This window comes from Sciurus vulgaris (assembly GCF_902686455.1).
Source record: "Sciurus vulgaris genome assembly, chromosome: 15".
In the NCBI taxonomy this organism is placed as follows: Eukaryota; Metazoa; Chordata; class Mammalia; order Rodentia; family Sciuridae; genus Sciurus; species Sciurus vulgaris.
This window is the reverse complement of record NC_136476.1, coordinates 88,646,961-88,664,819: the sequence shown is the minus strand read 5'-3', so window position 1 is coordinate 88,664,819 and position 17,859 is coordinate 88,646,961. Positions and strand designations below refer to the sequence as shown.

The following is a 17,859-nucleotide window of genomic DNA, read 5'->3' as shown; positions in this document are numbered from 1 at the left end:
GCCGTCTCCCCTGCAGGCCCGAGGCCGACCCAGACGCTGCAGGAGCCGTGGCACTTGGCTGGTCCACAGTGCCCGCACACACACCGGCCGTCCCGGAGCGCAGGTGTGGCTGCAGCCAGGACGTGGCGGGCCGCTGCCAGAGCTGCTGCCCATGTGCCACCGCCACACTCAGGAGGACCGCCACCATCCTAATCATCACCTCAGCCACTTCTGCTCTTCCAACTTGTCTTAAATTTAAATTTATTTTGGATACACGAGAACAAAACCGGAACGTTTATGGGGCACCACGAGATGTTCTGATATGCTTCGTAGGGTTTTCCTGGCTTAGTAAGGAAAAAATACCAAAATTCCTATAGAACAAGCTTCACCTATAAATGGAAAACTTCAGGACCCACTCGCTTCCCACAGCGTGGGGTAAGGATGCGGATGAACGACGGGGGCACGGGCCGTGGGGGCACTTCCCTCCATGACACAAGCACTGGGTCTGGTTCAAACCCCAACACAGGTGTTTGGGGGATGGCACAGCAGGGGACTCGGGGACCCACTTCCAGGGGCCACCTACTAAGTGGTCAGGGAGGAAACAGCCGGCTCCATGCAGCGGCAGGTGCGGCACCTGGCCCCAGCGGGCATCTACGCTGCAGCCAACGCTCTCAGCCCAGAGCTCCCTCCTCCTAGACTCGGCCTCCAGGTGAGACCCACCTGCCCTGCCAGGTGGGCTGAGCCAGGGGCAGGGAGCAGAAGAGAGGCTTCAGGTTAGGCGAGCCCAGGTCTGAGCCCCAGGTTCTCCACCCACTGTGTGACCTCAGCCTAGACACTCAACTTCTCTGACTCTGTTTCCCTTGGAAAATAAAGATCATGGCACCCTGTCCAGAGCGACCTGAAGAGGAGTGTAGGCTGGCAGGATAACCTGTACCCAGTAGGACCCACAGAGGAGCTGTGGTGTCCCCCACCTGTCCTCGCCCAGCCACCTTCACTGCCCGAGGGCTGGGGGCCTGCGAGCCCCCTGCCCTCCCCTCCCGTGCCTGCATCAGCTCTTTCTTAAAGACCAGTGGCGCCCCCTAAAGCAAGACACGAGGGTAATTCCCAATTCTTTGGTCTGCTTTTCTTTTCCAATTGCCTTGCAGGCAGGATTCTCCTGGTTTCCCTGTCCCCTGTCCCCTCAGTGCCTGGGCTCAGCCCTGGTTCTCCTCTCCTGGGCCTGCTCTACTCCTCGGAGATAAACAGGTATCAAAGTCAAAAGAACACACTGCTGCGCACAAAGCCCACTACTCCTACCCTGGCGTCACCATGAGGCCACAAAGCCCCTCGAGAATAGAGCTGCAAATCCGATTCATTTCTGCCATCACCAAAGACAGGCCTCGGCCAGGAGTGGGGAGCCTGATGGGGACCGGAGGGCTCGGTGCTCTGACTCGGGGGGGACGGCTTCGAGGTGGGGAGGGGGAGGCCTGCCAGCTCGGGCCTCCACCACACTCTCTGCAGCTCCAGCGCTCTGTGGGCCCCACTCTCCCACACACCCGAGCCCCACACCCCTCAGGGCTCAGTGCAAACCCAGCTCACAGGGAGACCTGTGGACCTGCCCAGGTCCATTTCCATCAGTGCCGGACACTAGAATAGCACAGGGCTGCCCCAGCAGCCCGACACAGGACACCCCCAGGCTTCCTCAGCATCCCCACCCTCCCCGAGGGCCTTTCTGCGAAGCCAGCCTCAGCCCTGCCTGCTGCGGCCCATCTGCACGGGACAGTCAGTCTCTGGCCCCCAGGACCAGAGGGATCGCCACCCAGGGAACAAAGACCTGAAGACAGGACAGCTAGTGGCACTTGGGCCCAAACCCAAATACCAAACGGAGGAAGCAGGACCCCACGGCCCAGTAACTCCACTGTCCTGCCCCCACTGCCCTCCTTCCTCGGCTGCTCACAGGGCACCTCCTCCCCGCTGACCATAGCTGCTCGCCATGGCTTCAGGGAGCAGGAACAGGGCACTCTGGCCCTACCCTCAGGACTCCTGCAACTGCCCTGCACAGTGTACACCCAATGCCCCTACATGCAGATGCATGGGGAAAGGACCCAGGGCTAGAGGGTGGCAGCGCCCGGGGCTCCTGGGGCAGAGGGTGCAGAGGAGGACCAGCCCCAGTGGGTTGGGGCTGCTTCCTGGGAGGCCCAGAGGTGCTCGCTGGAAGCCAGACCCGGTAAGACAAACCCAGAAGCCAAGGACAGAACCCCAAACACAGCTGCCCTCCTTCAGAGGCGGGTCCAGTGCCAGAGTTCTGGCAGGGACTGGTCAGCTTCACATCCTCCAGTGCCTGGTGAGGGCCTGGGACCGCGAGGTGGGCGCCAACATCAGGAGGTACAGCTGGGGAGGGGCTGGGGGCCGCTCACTACGGGAGGCCCAAGCCCTCCTGACCTTCCCGTTGCTGCACAGACAGCCGGGCAGCAGCACGGGGCTCGCTGACCCCAGCTGGCAGCAGGCTCCTCTGCACGACTGCGTCTAACCCAGTGCCCCACCATGTGGGGCTTCCCTGGACCCTCCAGCAGAGCAGGGACCCCTCAGCTCTGAACACACAGACCCACAGGGCGGGTGTGACCGCATCCCTGGGCCACCCTCTGCAACCACCCTGGCCAGAGGCAGGCCACTGCCCATGGGTCCACCCCCACACACCCTGGAAACAGCACAGGGGAGAAGTGTGTTCCTCTGAGGGGAGGCCGGAGGGTGGTGCACCTGGCATGAAGGCTGGCTGTGCCTGTCTGGCCTTGGTATCCCCAGCTGCAGGATGGGAGCAGGGGTACACGGTCTGCCTGAGACAAGGCTTGTGACCGCGGGTGTTAAGATGCAGGCAGCCCCTGCCCTCGGCCAGCATCCCACAGCCCACTCTGAGCACCCAGCCCGAGCCCATGGCCCCTACCTCTGTGGACACCAGGAGCTCTCCTCCAGCCAGCGCCCCAGGTCACATGGCTTCCGTCGAAATCGCCCAGTGCCCCCAAGTCCCAGTAGCTCCTCTGCCCTGCTGGGGTCAGGCGGGCCTGCTCCTCCCTGGCCCCACCACCCCAGGGACCGTTTTCTCCCACGATGCAGCTGAAAAATAGCATGGCCTGAAATAAAGGTCCTGGTTCTGGAAGGTACTGAAGCTTTGGGTCAGGGCTGGGCTCTGCCCAGCTGAGCTCAGAATACGGACCTGGTGTCTGCTCGGCAGTCTGGGCATTTCAGGCTGCCGTCACCAGCCTCCTTGTCCTGCTCTTGGCCTGCTCGGGGAGAACGCGGCTCCCATGCCATCACGGGGCCATCCCCAGGGGGTTCACGGCGAGCAGCAGAGCAGCCCACAGATGCCCTGTGTCCCCAGGCCCGGCCCAGTGCCCGCAGAGACAAGGGACAGGGGCAGGGCCCCGGTTTCCATCTGGAGGGAGACCAGCTCACAGCACCCGAGGACAACCTCAGCCTCAGGGCCCCGGGGTGCCCAGCCCTGGCCTGCAGTGACCAACTGTCCCGGTTGCCTGGGCCTGAAGGGTGTCTTGGGATTAGGGACTGTTAGCCCTGAAACGGGGACAAGGTGGTCACCCAGACCTGCATGTGGTAGGCAACACTGCCTAGGGCTCTAGTGGACACTGTGGTGGGGCCCTGGCTGGCTCTCAGCTCCCTACCCCAGGTCCAGCCCCGCAATCAGGCTGGGGCAGGGGACGGGGGTGGCGCCAGGCTGCCCTAGGGTTCAGGGGTCCCTCATCCAGGTGTACGAAAACCAAGGTGCAGGAGCTGGGCCCTGTGCCCCTGCCCAGAGCATGGGAAGTGGGCGCCAGGCTCCTCTGGCACTGCTCTCTGGGCAACCACAGTCAGACAAACTTGAAAGGGACGTCAGGAGCTGCAGCCCCAGGACCCACAGGCCCCTTTAATTACTCAAAGAGGCACCTGGACAGCCCTCTAATTGGCAGAGGCTTGAGGCCCAGGGGTCTTGCTTATTAAAACTGCTCTCCCGCTAAACGGCCTCAACCGTCAGAACCAGCCAGGACGGACCTCATCTCCCGGGTCGACTGACACCCATCCAGACGGGCACATAGGGGAGGAGTGCCACACCCACCCAGCGCACCCACATGGGAGATGAGCAGGCCTGTCCCCTCCCTGAAGGCATCACGAGGCCAAGGGCGTGGGGACAGGCACAGAGAGCACTAGCAGGCGGAGGGCGGCCCTAGCCTGGGGACACAATAGGGAGGGCTTCTCGAAGAAGGCGGAAGGGGAGCTGGCCTAAAGCCAGACGGGCTGGGGTAGGAATCCTGGCCACGCCCTGGCCTCGGTGCCTGCCGGGAACCAAGCCCCAGTACCAGCTGACATGCAGGTTAGATGGGGACGCACCTCCTGCCTCTCAGGGATCTGTGAAGGAGGGGAGGGAAGGATGACATGGCCTGAGGTAGGACGGGAGGCGGCAGTGGGGACACGAGGGTGGAGGAGCCCAAGTGTGACCTGCAAAAGGGCCTGTGGGCCTGTGGCCCTGTGAGCCACCAAGACCTTTGACTCCGGTGCAGGAGAAGCAAGAGGGGCTGGGAGGTGGGCCCTGACATCCATCCAGGAGTCCCCGCGGGCGTGAGAGAGCCGGGGCAGGGCCAGCTCCAGGCCCTGGGGACCCAAGACCACGCAAGTGAGACCCTGAGGGACCCCAAGCCCAGCAAGGCTGCTTCCAAAATCCCACAAGGCAGAGGAGGACCCGCAGACCTCACGGGCAAGAAAGAAGTGCCCTGCACCGGGCAGCAACCTAGAGGGTTTTGGCCAGTGCGTCCCGGTCCTGCTGCCACACTGCCTCGCCTGCCACACAACGGGGCCTCCTCCAAGGGGAAAACCCCACCCACATCCCACCTGGATGAACACTTAGCACGCGTCCAGGGGCAACAGGAGGCCCTGGGGCCTGCCCACATGATGGCGGGGCAGGCCAGCAGGGAGGCTGCAGAGCTACCACCTGCAGAGCCCTGCCCAGGACAGCACGCTGGGCCTCTGGGTGCTTCTGTTGCTGTGAACACACTGCAGCATGGTCCCTGCCCTGGGCAGGACCTCGACGGCCCACATTCTGCTGCCCTGGGCCTGGGGATTCTGCACTGAGCTCGGCCCTGCCAGGCAGAGGGATGAACCAATGACGGGTCACTGGGACCGTCAGGTCCCACACACAGAAGGAAACCGAGGCTGAGGTGTGTGCCTGCCCAAGATTCCCGACCATGGATGAGGACAGAGGCCCAGCCTCCCATCCTGCAGCTCGGCCTCCAGGCCCAGCAGTGCCTCCACAGCCCCAAACTGCTCCAGGTCCCTGGCAGCCCCCACAGGGCAGCTCAGTCTTGCTCTGAGGATGGGACACCCAGCGCTGCTGGAATGGACGCCCTTTCTCCTCCACAGCCATGAGGGGTCCTCCCTGCAAAGACCCCAGGGCAGGCCTGTCCCGGCAGCACAGGGGAGAGCCCCCGAGAGTCGAGAGGAAGAAACCTGACTGTGAGCCTGGCATTCGCTGCGGGATGCACAACCACACGGGGGCCCGAGGAAAGGCCTCCACCAGCAGTCTTGGTACAGACATGGAGAGCTCGCCATGCAGGCTGGACCTACCTCCCCTCTCTGAGCCCAAGGGACCGGCATGACACAACAGCTGGGGGCCCTCTTGTCCCCTCCCCCCACGTCCTGCAGGCTTGCTGGGAAACGAAGGGTCAGCCTGGTGGCCTTGGCCTTGGCAGGCTTCCAAGACCCAGAGACCGCTCCCTCAGGGGATCGCTGTCGCGGGGATGGCAAGCCCAAAGCCCAGCCCTCTGACCATGGCAGACGTCACTAACCCATCAGCCGGCACTCCAGCAGGCCGACTCTAAGAGAAGCAGGAAAGGAGGTCAGCCTCCCTGGTCAGCTTCCCCAGGAGAGTGCTGGCAGACCTCCATCACCACAGTGACTGCCCAACAGTCCCAGGCAGTCTGGTCAAGCTGGTCCAGAGACGCAGCCTCTGCCCAGTCAGACCAGACCCTGGTGGGGCACGGGTAGGGACAGGCGCACCCACCCAGCTGAGAGGGCCCTGGTCATTTGAGCCTCCCCTGCATTCATGAACAAGAGGGGGCGCAGGACGTGGGCTGACCGCAGCCCCACCACAGGGCCTTCCTGTCTCCCCCTAGGGGGCACGCCAAGGCCAGAGAGTGGTGAAAGCTGCCCAGGAAACTGTCCAGGAACGGCAGAGCTGGCCAGGAGCCAGATCCCACACCATCCGCAGGGATGCCACGCCAGAGGGCCCGTGTCCCTCCCACACCTGCCTGGCTCCTCCTGTCGGCCATCAGCCCTCACTCCCACCTGCGGGCCAAGGCCCCCTCACCCCACCTGGACGTCCACAGCCACCCCTCACCTTCCCAGCCTCTGCTCTGGAGTCCCAATAGGCCACATGGGGCCAGGAGGGCTTTGCACAAATCCTCAGAGGTCACTGGCTGGAAGCCCCCAGGGTCTCCCACCCCACGAAGGAGAGACTGCCACCCCTCCCTCCCTATCCAGCGCCTGGCTTAACAGCCCCTGGGACAACAGCACACACCTGGGAGTGGTTCATCACCCCACCCTGAGACCTGTCTCCCCCAGAACCTGGGGCCGCTTGGAGGCTGCACACAGTAGGTGCACACGACCAGCTGGTGGGCTGGGAAAATGAGGGGCCCGAGGGGCCTGTGTGAGGACAAGATGGGCCCGGCTCTCCCAAGGTCCACCAAGAGGGCCACCCAGCTTGGAAGCTCAGCACACAGAAGTGGGCCTCGACCCTTCTGGCTGGCACCAGCCCTGGGCCTGTGGGCAGTCCCAGGAAGGTTAGCGGTCAGTCTGAGGGCCAGCAGGCAGGCCTGCAACTGTCTTCTTCACAGCTTAGAGGTGGGTTGCAGTCCTGGCTTTAATCAGAACAGGCTGACCTCCTGGAACCCCAGCTCCTGCCAGGCCCTGCTGCTCCCAACAGCCATCAGGTTCCCGAGCTGGGGAGACATCAGCCCCTCCCACCTCAGGGAATGGGGGCTCCAAGAATGGAATTCACCCAACAGGAGACTGTGGCCACCTATCCCCACCAGGACTGGGGCCTAAAGCCAGCACTGTGCCTTGGCGTGGTGGAGAGCAAACCCCCGGGTGCCTGGCAGCCTCCCTGTCCACAGCCCCCAAGGGGAACGGAGCCTCTCCTGCCCCCAGGGTCAGCAGCGAGGCCAGTGTTCCCAGCCCCTCAGGCCTGTCCTGAGAGGACCTGAGCTGGAAGGGCCCAGAGATGCCCCGGCCCAATCCTGGAGTCCCAGGGCCAGGCCACTCAGCTGGCAGCCCTGGGCCAGAGAAACCCTCTGCTCAGTTGTCGCTTCTGCAAGAGGAAGTTGAGACTCCGACTCTCAGGTCATAGCGGTCACCAAGGAGCTGATGCTGGCCACATTCAGCCGTGGGCAAGCCTGGTCACTGGGGGAGAGGGCAGGGCGGCTCTGGGTGGCCACCCACCAGGCAAGGCATGGTGTCAGGCTGTGGCTTGGCTGCCCATGGGACAGTGAGGGAGCTTCCACACGATTGTCACGGTTTTCCTTCTATGAAGGGCCAAGACAACCAAGATGAACCAAAACTGCATCTAAAGTTGGTGACGCCTGTGGTTGCTGTGGTTTGCTTTGTCTCTTTTCGCAGAGCTGGGCTGGACACAGGGCCTCCCGCATGCTGGGCAGGCGCTCTACCACCGAGTGACCGCCCCAGCCCCGGTTTACATTTAACGTCACTAGTTTTTAAAGGGCAAGGAAGTGGGAAGCCAGCACGGCAGTTCTTCCTGAGGGGCTGGGCGGGACGAGCACAGGCGGGGGTCGTACTTCCTTCCTGATCCAGGGCCACAGTGTGCCCGCTCCTGGGCTGACCGGGCAGCCCTCGGGTGTCACAGATAACGACAAATTAAACAGATGAACAAGGTGAACAAAGGAGGGAAACTGGCCACAGAACATGGACAAAGGGGACATGCAGGAACTTGCAGGCGGAGGCTGCAGGCCAGCTGGATGCTCTCCGCCAGCCAGCGCCAGGGCCCAGAGACAGGGAGTGGACTCAGCCGACCCCCAGCTGACACCCAGCCTGCAGCGAGCAAGACACACTGGGCTGCTGAGTTACTGGGTCTCAGGGCCATTTGTTGCCATCTCAGAACCAGGTCCCCTGACCAACAGAAGCAGCACACATGCAGAGGAGGGACAGCAGGTGACGGCCACAGGTGGCCACCGTGACATTCAGCCTACTGCTCAAGACCCTTCAGTGACAAGGTGAGGCGACCCTGGTGGAAGGGGTGGTGGGAGCGGCAGGGAGGAGCCCTCTACCAACCGCCTCCCGGGCCGTCACCTGTGAGGACATCTAAGGACCTGACAGATCTCAGTGCAAGACACGGCCAGTCTTCTGGTCCCCGAAAGGGCGCCACTGAGGGTCCATGGCTGCCCAGGTGAATGTGGAGTGGAGACGGGTGCTGCAGGGTGGCTTGTCTGCTTTGCCTTCTGCAGAGTGAGACTCTCTTCCCTCCCAGAGGGAAGGACGGGGTGGACACTGGGGCTTCAGTGTCGATGACCCGGCACAGGCAGCCCTGCTGTCCAGAGGCTGAGGAATGAGGAGGTCACCATTCTTGCAGGTTCACCCTTACTGTCCCTCCTACCAGAGGGGATCCTGGAAACCCAAACCTTCCTCCCAGATGCCAGCTGCCTCATGGGCACCCAGGGATCGGGCAGCACTGGGCTAGGGCTCACCACGGTGCCGACTGGCCCCCAAAACCCTGACCCTAACCCCAGGCACACTAGGGGCTGGGGCACATGCTCTTCAGGTTCCCTGGAGCCACCAGATCCTAGGACCACAGCCAGAGGCCTGAAGCCTGGATCCAGGTGCTGCAGGCCCACCCCTCCCGCAGGCTCCAGGGGAGGGCGGCTCCTGCCTCCCTGGCTGCTGGTGGGGCTCCTGGCTGCACCATCCCACCCCTGCCACCAGGTTCACATGGACTCTTCTGTCTCTCCTCCGTGGTCTCCCGTAAGGACACTTGTCTGTGGACTCAGGCCCCCAGGTAACCCAGAAGACCCCACCTACGATCCTGAATTACATCTGCAAAAGCCCTTTTCCCAATAAGAACCCACCCAGTTTCCAGGGAACATGAGTGGGCCAACACCCACCTCACGCCCCCCTGCCCGGGGCCAACACCCACCTCACGCCCCCCTGCCCGGGGCCAACACCCAGCCCTATGCCCCCTGCCCAGGCCCACCCCGGGGCGTGGACCTGGTGTTGCAGGCCTCGCTGAGAACCACCTCCTAGCTGCTCTCCACTGGCTGCTCCTCAGTGCCAGGGCCGACAGACAGGCTGTGGGGCCTCCTTCACCTATGTGTGGCCAGTGGCCAGTGTCCTCTCCCTACATGAGCTCCTGGTGCTGGAGGGTGGCCTAAAGAACAGACCCCTTGGCCACACTGGCCCAGGGACGCATGCCAGGACCAGAATGCAGGAAGGAGGAAGGAATGAGCTGAGGGACAGATGAGCCAATGGCCACAAGGCCTGTCTCCACCCGAAGGGACCTCAGGAGAGGGACTCTGGGCCTCAGTTTCCAGAATTCTTAAACCAGAAAAAAAAACAAAAACAAAAACAAAGCCACCCGGCCTGACTGCCCTTGGCCCTCCCACCCCAGCACCACCCAGACGGGACACCCGCTGCCCACACCCTGCCTTCACCATGAGGACCACTGTCCCCACCCTTCCAGAACCAGCAACCCAGGGAGAAACCAGAACATCCAGGGAAGTCCAGCTGGCCTGATCCCTGTGTGCAGATGTAGCTGTCAAACACCGGGGCGTGTGATGAGCAGGCCCCGGGCCTGCCCAGGAGCCCACAGTACAGAGATAAGGGACACGAGTGCTTAAGTGTGAATACACAGTGTCCGCTGCCCCCCAAGCTGCCAACTGGCTGCTACTGACCAGGCAAGTGGGGCAGCAGGTTGGGAGGCAGACCTCTGAAAGCTCGCCCGGAGAGCTGGCCACCTGCCCCAGAAGGCCAGACCACAGGCTAGACGCCCAACAACCCAGAGGCAGCCTCTGACCCCTCCCCAGGGAAGGAATTCAACGTCCTAACATTTGCCACCCCACCCCTGCCGACCCCGCTGCTCTCCTGAGGAGGCCACGCAGCCCAGCAGGGCCCCGCAGCAGAACTGCCAGGGCCAGGTGGCAAGGACGCTTGTGCCACCAGGTGGGACAATCACACCACCTTGCTAAGTAGAGGAAAACTGTCACCTCCCGTGCAAATCCAGTGGCCTGGGATGAGCTGGGCAGCACCAGCTGGGAAGGGTGTCGTCCACCTGGAGGGCCAGTGAGAGAGGGGACACTGTACCCAGGAGACAGGGGCCTCCAGGAGCCCGGCCATGTCTCCTGATGAGGGGCAGCTCCAGGAGGAGGGGCTGTCGGACCCTCTGCCCTGGCCAGGGCCATTGACGGGTGGGAATGGTGGGCCTCCATCCAGGAGGCCACAGGTATGCTGAAGGATGCGTGGCCTTTAGGGGGTGCAGGACCCCCGGGTCCACCCACAGGACCTCCAGACACAGCGTCTCTCCCGGGACACATCTGGCACCTTTTAGATGATTCAAACCTTCCTGAAACACGGTCGGACTGGAGGTCAAGGTGCCGCCCCTGCGCCCCACAGGGATGCACCGTCCATTATCCTGGCTACCCAGCAAGGCACAGTTCGGTGGCCTCCCAGCCACTGCAGAAAGGAAGGCAGGAAAGGAAGGAGAGGTGGGAAACAAAGTCGGCTTGCTGCCTCTTGGTCTGGCCCTCCCGAGGGAGGCTCAGGGCTCGGGCGGAGCCCGTCCCGCACAGTGAGACCCAAGATCGGGTTCCGTGAGGCACCAGTCAAAAGTAAGGCATTGGTTTTTAGTTCCGAATGTTCTGTTGCCCTTAGATTTGGACACGGTGTGTCTGAAGTTGAGAATCCACTCCAAACTGGAGGAGGAGGTTCCAGCTCCCAGGTCCTGCCAACTCCGTGTCTCCCGCCCCACCCTCCGCCTGACCCTGACCCGAGCCCCGCCCAGCCCGCGGCACTGCGGGACTGTTCACGGTCACCCCGAGGTGGACACACCCAGAGGCCCATCCAGAGGTGAATGGCAAGCAGCTAGTGGCCTGTCCACAAGTGGACTGTCAGTCTTAGAGACAAAGTGCTGAGCCCTGCGACGGCCACAGGAACCTGGAAAACATGTTCCCAAGAGAAGCCAGACACGTCGTGCGGCTCCACTCTCACGTGTCCAGGGCAGCAGAGCCAGAGAGAGCAGGGGTGCTGGGGGCCGGGCAGGGAGTGACCCTTCAGGGAGTCCCCTTCCAAGGTATGAGAATGTTCTGGAACTAAGTCATGAAGGTTCTGAACTGTGGCTCGAAAGAGGCCACCTTCACGTGAGTATCACCTCACGTTCTTAAAGTCGGGAAGCGGAAGAGAGGGTGGTGGGCTGGGTCAGGACTGGGCAGCAGGGATGGAAGCCAGTTTGGCCCCGGGAGCAGAGCCGACCCCCGCAGGGCCCCTCAGGCTGTGGCAGGTCCCCACACACCTGTCCTGCGTGATGCCTCGGCCCTCCTGAGGAGCCCGTGCCTGTGCACAAGTCTGCATGAGTCCCTGCTGCTGGACAGCCTGGACGGCAGCTTGACACAACACGCACTGACCGCCTCTCAATGCTGGGGCCAAGAGGACACTCAGGAGTCCAGAGGACTGTCCCTGTCCTCTCCCAGCTCTGACACTGCCGTGTCCCGTGGCCGCAGCCCACTGCCTCGTCACTCGCCCTGACCTTCCTGTCTCCTGCCACGACAGAGTCAATCACAACTATGAGAACCTTTTCCCAGCACACTCGCAGCGCGCAGCAGGCTGCCGTATTCTGGGGGTCACCACTGAGCCCTCCTGCGTGGCCAGCCTCCACCAGCGAGCACACACAGACCCCCGCAACCTCTCAAGGCGGGGCATCGTTCCAGCCTATCGAAGAAGAGACAGCAGTTCTGAGAGCACCTGCCTGTCACTGGACTGACGGGGCCTCCTGCGTGGGCCTGGACCCCAGGCACCTCTGGGCTTCAAAAGGCTCCCGCCTTTGGTCTCCCCTCACTCCCACCGTGCAGAGCATGATGCTCTGCCCCAAGCTGCAGGGTGGACTCTGGACACAAGGACCCCACCTTACACACCTGGGCTGCCTGCTCCTCCCCCCACCCACCCCTCGCATCTGAGCCCCCTGCCAGCACCAGGGTGGGGCTCTGCGGTTAAGTCTCTGATTCACGGGCAGCTGGGGCTGCAGGGGCCAATCTGCTGGTGGTGCAGAGTGAGCGCCCCAGAGAGGATCTTTTTCTACAGCACGGCGCACACTGGGCTCCTCCACTGAGCAGCCACCAGGAGTCCAGGAGAGTCCTCGGAGGTGCGCCTGGCATGTGGGTTCTCAAGACGGGAAGCCATGGCTGAACAAACCCTCTGGCTAGTTAACAGCACAGGTGCGAGTTTCAGTGAAGAGCTTGGCGGAGTCGCGCAGCGCGGTGGCAGCCCAGGCTCGCCCAGGTCCCGAGAGTCCCAGTCCTGGTGGAGGAGGGAGCAGGGTGCCTGCAGCGTCCTGAGCTTACAGCGGGCAAGTGAACTGACAGCCCCGTCCCCAGGGCCGCAGGGCGAGGACAGGTGTGGCTCCCCAGCCCACCTGGTGCCCAGAGAAAGGCCCATCCCTCCCGGCTCCTGGGTGGCCCCTCCACCTGCAAGCCCAGAGCCACCTGCCTGCAGGAGTCCTTACCTCGGGCCTCGGGTCTCGGGCCCCACAGGCCTTCACTCCACAGGGACTCGTGGTGACCCTGCTCCACAGTGTCAGGTGGGCCTCCAGGGCCGGAGGCTGAGTGACCGAGGGGCACGTGGGACTGACCCTCAGAACACCCTGACAGGGCACAGTACTCTGGGCGACTCCAGGTGCCTATGGTCACACTGGGCTGCTGGCCAGGGTCACACCCACAGGACCCCCGCCTCCTGCACCTGCTGGCTCTGGTCAGTGTTCTCGCTTTTGCAGACCGTGATAGTCCCACTTCCTGAGAGGCCTTCAGTGGGGTCATGGAACAGGGTGGGCCTGGGGACCCCAAACACACTGCCACTCATGAGAACAAGCTACCGAGCCCCGCCCTGGGTCAGGCGCCCAGCTAAGGGTCCACAGCCTCAGAGACTTGAGAGGCTGTGTCCTCCCCAAAGACTCAGAGGCACCGGGGCCGGCCCAGCTCACCAGGGTGCGGGCTCAGGCCAGGGCCAGGACTGCAGCTGACCCTTCACCCCTCTGCTCACCACCCCACTGTCCTTCCCCCATCTAGCTGCCTCCCTGGCCAGAGGGGGAAGACGTGGCTTCTGTCCACAACTGTCCTCCAGGCCAGGGCAGCAAGCAGGGCCTCCCTGCCCATGCAGCTCGGGGAGCATCTGGGGAGATGTGGGAGCAAAGAGGGGCTGCAGGCATCGCCCACCCACCTGCCCTCGAGGGGCCTCCTCCTCCCACACCCCAGACGGATGCAGGCCAGCTGCCTCCACTGGGTCTCGCCCCCAAACCAACCCCCGGGAACGGCCCCTGAGCCGGACGAGCGAAGCCTCAGCTGAGAGACCAGGGGCGTCAGAGGGGAAAGGGGGCTCAGCCTCGACCCAGAACTGCGTCCAGCTGCAGCCCAGAGAAGGGCAGGCTCCGCAGCAGGACCACACCCAGGGTCAGGAGGGCCACCGTCCCCGGAACGTCACTGGGTTAGGCTCCTCTGACACAGGCCAGGACACCAGGCTCCCTTCCATTGGGGAGAGCGTGTGATGCTTTGGGAGGAGAGGCCGCTCCGGATGTGGTGCCAAGGCAAAGCGCTGCCCTCGACACGGGAATCCCCTCTCGTCTCTGTGAATGAAGGCAGAGAGCCGAAGGTAGGCAGGAAGCCCACAAGCCTCCGAGGTCAAGACAGGGCACACCCACCTTCTACCAGCTCCAGAAACAAAACCCCCAAACCACGCAGTCTTTGTACCCAGAAACGATTAAGTTCCGTTCACTTCTAAGGGGTGCCTGCTACAGACCTCGCCACAGCTAAAACTGTCCAGTGCCAGCTCGGTGGCTGGGCCCCATGAGCACATTCCAGAGAGCACCTGGCAGGGCTGGTGGCCTGTCCTTCTCTGTGTCACGGGGAGCTATAAACACCCTTTCCTCTCTGCTTAATATTTCATTGGAAAACATTTTTAAATGGTCCATCCTGTGACTGACATTTTAAAAAAGAAAAACTGTGTTCAAAGGAACAGCTAAGTCCTCTGAGAACCCAGGTCCACCAGCAGATTTCACCTGCTCCGTGACTCTGTACTGAGCCAGCCTGACGCACATCCCAGGACTCCAGCCTGGGACACGGTGTCCCGGGGACATCGCAGTGCCCACAGCCCGCTCCCTGCTCAGGGTCACTTACACTCAGGTGTGACCCACCATGGGGCTCCGGGGAGAGGCCCTTTCTGCCACTCCAGTCTCATCTCACCCAGCTGGCCTGTGTCCTCAGGCAACATCCAGGCACAGCAGGAAGGCCGGCCTGCACAGGTTTCCTCCAGACCCAGACCCCATCACCAAGGAGACCACCTCCCTGACCCACAGATGGGGGCTGGCATCCATGGCAGCCAGGGCTGCCCTCCCTCACCCACGCCCTGGTGTCCCACCCACGAGTCAGGGACAGGCCTGGCCAGGGTCTGGGAATCTGAGACGGAACTTGGCAACCCACGCAGAATCAACCCGAGAGCCCAGCGATCCCTTGGGTGGGTCCTCAGGCCCGTCCAGAGACTCGCTGCCCTCAAGGCCAGGACATGGAGCCCAGGCCCTCCCTGCAAGCCCTCCCCCGCGACCTCGCTGGCAGCAGAGCCCCGTTCCACTGTGCAGGGTGCCTTTAGGTGCGCAATCATCTGTAAAAGGATTAATTGGCTGATCTTATTACCCAACTCAAAAGCGATTTTGCAGCCGTCAGGAGCACGTCTGCGAGATTCCCCTGGAGTGGCGGTGGCCCCTCCTCCACGCCCCTCCAGCTGCCGTGACAGACGACTCCGCCATGCGCTGAAAATCCACCATCAAGGTGACTCAGGACGTGCGCGTAAACCCACCCTCTGACACACTCACAGACCCCAAGGCCCGCCCTGCATCCCAGGAGCTCACCTGATGCCTTTGTTCTGGGCGATGCTGTGCAGGGACAGTCGGGACACCGCAGAGATGACCTGCGGGAGACAAGAGAGCGTCCTGAGATGTCACAAGCAACCACAAGGCCACCGTAAAACCCCAATCGAGTGTCTTACGGGCACTGAGCACCGGTGGCTAAGCACATCTCATCCCGGTAAGAAAGTGTCTTCTTGAATTTATTGTGCAAAACTGTCATTTTGCTGCACTGATATTTGCTGAGGGTCACCTCAACGCTCCCAGCACGGCGCCCGGGAGGAGCACGTCTCCGCGCGTGTGGCCTTCCCACCCCTCCTGGCCCCAGCTCCCCAAGCGGTCTGCTCGCCCGGAGAAGGGCCTGCGTGGCCAGAGGCCGCTGCGGTCTGCCCGAGGTGGGCCTACCCAGCGCTCGCCCCACATTGCTGCTCCGGAAGGGGCCACATGCCTGACAGTGGCTCACATTCCCAGTAGGTGCCAACCACTCGAGAACTGGGGAAATGGAGCCTAGAGGTGGGCAGTGGCTCACCCAACGTCACACGCAGGGGGGCACCGGCAAGTGTCCGAGTGCAGCGCTTGCCTCCCCTCCAGCCCCAGCTCTCCAGAGAACACCTACAAAGGCCCCTGGCCCCCAGAGGCTCAGGCTGCAGGACAACCGAGAGCCCAGGGACAGAACTGCATGGCGGGACCTTCCCAGGGCCCGAGCTGACACTCGTCAGAGTAAAACACTCAGCAGCAGCAGGAGCCGCTCCTTCACCGCCCCTCCAACATGGTCCCACAGCCATCAGACACACAGGGCCGTCACCCAGCCTCGAAAGCCCCAGTGCAGTCACTCCAGGAAGTTCAAGAGGACAGGGAGCAAGCAGGCCTCCAGGGGCAGGAGGCTCCACAACGGATGAGAAAACTGAGGTGGGGTGGGGAGGAGGCTGACCAGGAACACAGAGCATGGCACTGAGACTTAACAGGAAGTGGCTCGGGGCCCATCCAGCAGGACCCTCAGGGCACTGACCCAGTCCAGCACTGGACACTGAGGAAGCAGGTGCAGACCTGCCCCTCAAGAATGCAGTGCACGTGAGTTCACATGAGCACAAGATCACGTGTGTGGCCACATGCCCCTGCTGCTTGTGTACACACACGTGTATGTGCGCACGTGCGTACGTGTGCTGTAAGTTCGTGTGTGTGTATATGCGCATGTGTGAGAGAGAGAGAGAGAGAGACAAGAAAATGGCCCCAAACCACTTGCTGGGTTCAGAGACACCTCCACGCTGCTGGCTGTCCTGGGCATGGCCCACAGGGCTCATGTGCACCCATCCTGAGAGACTGTGGAAGCCATCGGGCCCTGCACACTCGGTGAGCAGGAAAATAAGGCCAAGGCGGACGCCCCATGGGACACATTCCTGGGACTTCCTTTCGGTTGCTCTGCATCCAACAGCCATTTCTAAAGGGTGGGAAGAGACCGCCACGGGGAAAGCCCCTCCACGCCCAGTGAGTCAGGACTGGCCAGCGAGCCGGGGCAGGGGCCGCCTCGCTACCTAGTTGTGCTTCAGGCATGGGCACTCACAGAGGTCAGGAGTCCATGGAACAACAGGGTCCTGAGACTCCTCAGACCAGCCTGAGCCAGCTGGGTGGGGCGCCCGGCCTCGTGCGCTCCCAGGGGCGCGACACAGAGCACCCTGGCCCGGCGTCTCATTTCAGGGGTAAGAGCTGCATGTATTTAGGGGAATGAATTAAAGCGGCATTTCTGTCCGTCCTCATAGCCATGTGACAGAAAGCTGGAAAGGCGAGACCTGGAAGGCGTGGCCAGCCCAGGGCAGAGCTGCCTCCTCCTGGCCTCCATGGCCCATGCTGCCGACCCACGGACACGCCTCCAGCCGAGCTGGGCCAGGCGCAGCATCGCAGTAGAGTCCTGGGGCGGCACCAGCGGTCAGCACCAGCCCAGGAGAGGCAAGCTGGGTGCTGCCCAGAGCAGCACAGAGACCTTTTCCCGACAGGTGAACCCAGGACTGAGGGAGCCACAGCGGGCAGATGTGGCTCTGTGTCCAGGTACCTGTGGTCCTGGACAGCACTGCTGCTACAGCTGCCCTGACCACAGGTTTCTCCGCCCTGAGCATGCAAGGCTTCGCTCTTGCTAGCCGTCATGAAGGGCTCAGCTCCGGAAACGAGTTAAACACACAGGGCAGCAGGAGGCCAGCAGCCAGCTCTGGCCAGCTCTGCAGGAGGCGCCTGTCCTTCCACCAGGTTGTGTGCTTCCTGGTGTCTGTGCTGGAAGGGAAAAGCTCACGCCAGTAACCCAAGGCCCAGGGCAGGGGCTGCTGGGAGCAGACAGGGGACCCCAGAGAGAGCCAAGGGCCATACAGGGTGGGACAGGTTCAGGTGAGACCCGCCAACCTGCAAGTCACAGGGCACCTCCCTGCACTAGGAGGGTGGCACGCAGGCTCCAGAGGCACTTCTGGCCGGAGCCTGCCCCACTCCAGGACAGAGCCAGGCGGCCATCAAAAGCCTCCGGCTCAGGGCCGGGGGACTCCTAAGGGAACGTCAAAGTCAAAGGAAGACATTTGCCCAACTCTGGTGTCCTTGTCCAGCCGCGTCCCAGTTAAGAAACGAATGCAGAAGCACAGCCACTCTCCCACCTTCCCGTCCCTGCCGACCCCACAGACAACCCTCTTAGTCCCTGGAGATCGGTCAGCCTCCACCCACAGAGCCTCAGCCTGTGTGCCAGGGAGAGATCCGTGCCCTCCAGGGAACCCGCCCACACCCCA

At 62.8% G+C, this 17,859-nt stretch overlaps 1 protein-coding gene across 5 annotated transcripts in view; it reads right to left on the bottom strand.

Annotated features, from left to right (window-relative positions):
* Window positions 1-17,859, bottom strand: part of VAV2 (vav guanine nucleotide exchange factor 2) — a 144,682-nt gene that overhangs the window by 49,362 nt on the left and 77,461 nt on the right. For all 5 annotated transcript variants that reach the window (XM_079111895.1, XM_079111894.1, XM_079111898.1 and 2 more), the window contains exon 3: window positions 15,107-15,165. In XM_079111895.1, the coding sequence (XP_078968021.1) occupies window positions 15,107-15,165 (59 nt within the window). The remainder of the gene's footprint in view (window positions 1-15,106; window positions 15,166-17,859) is intronic.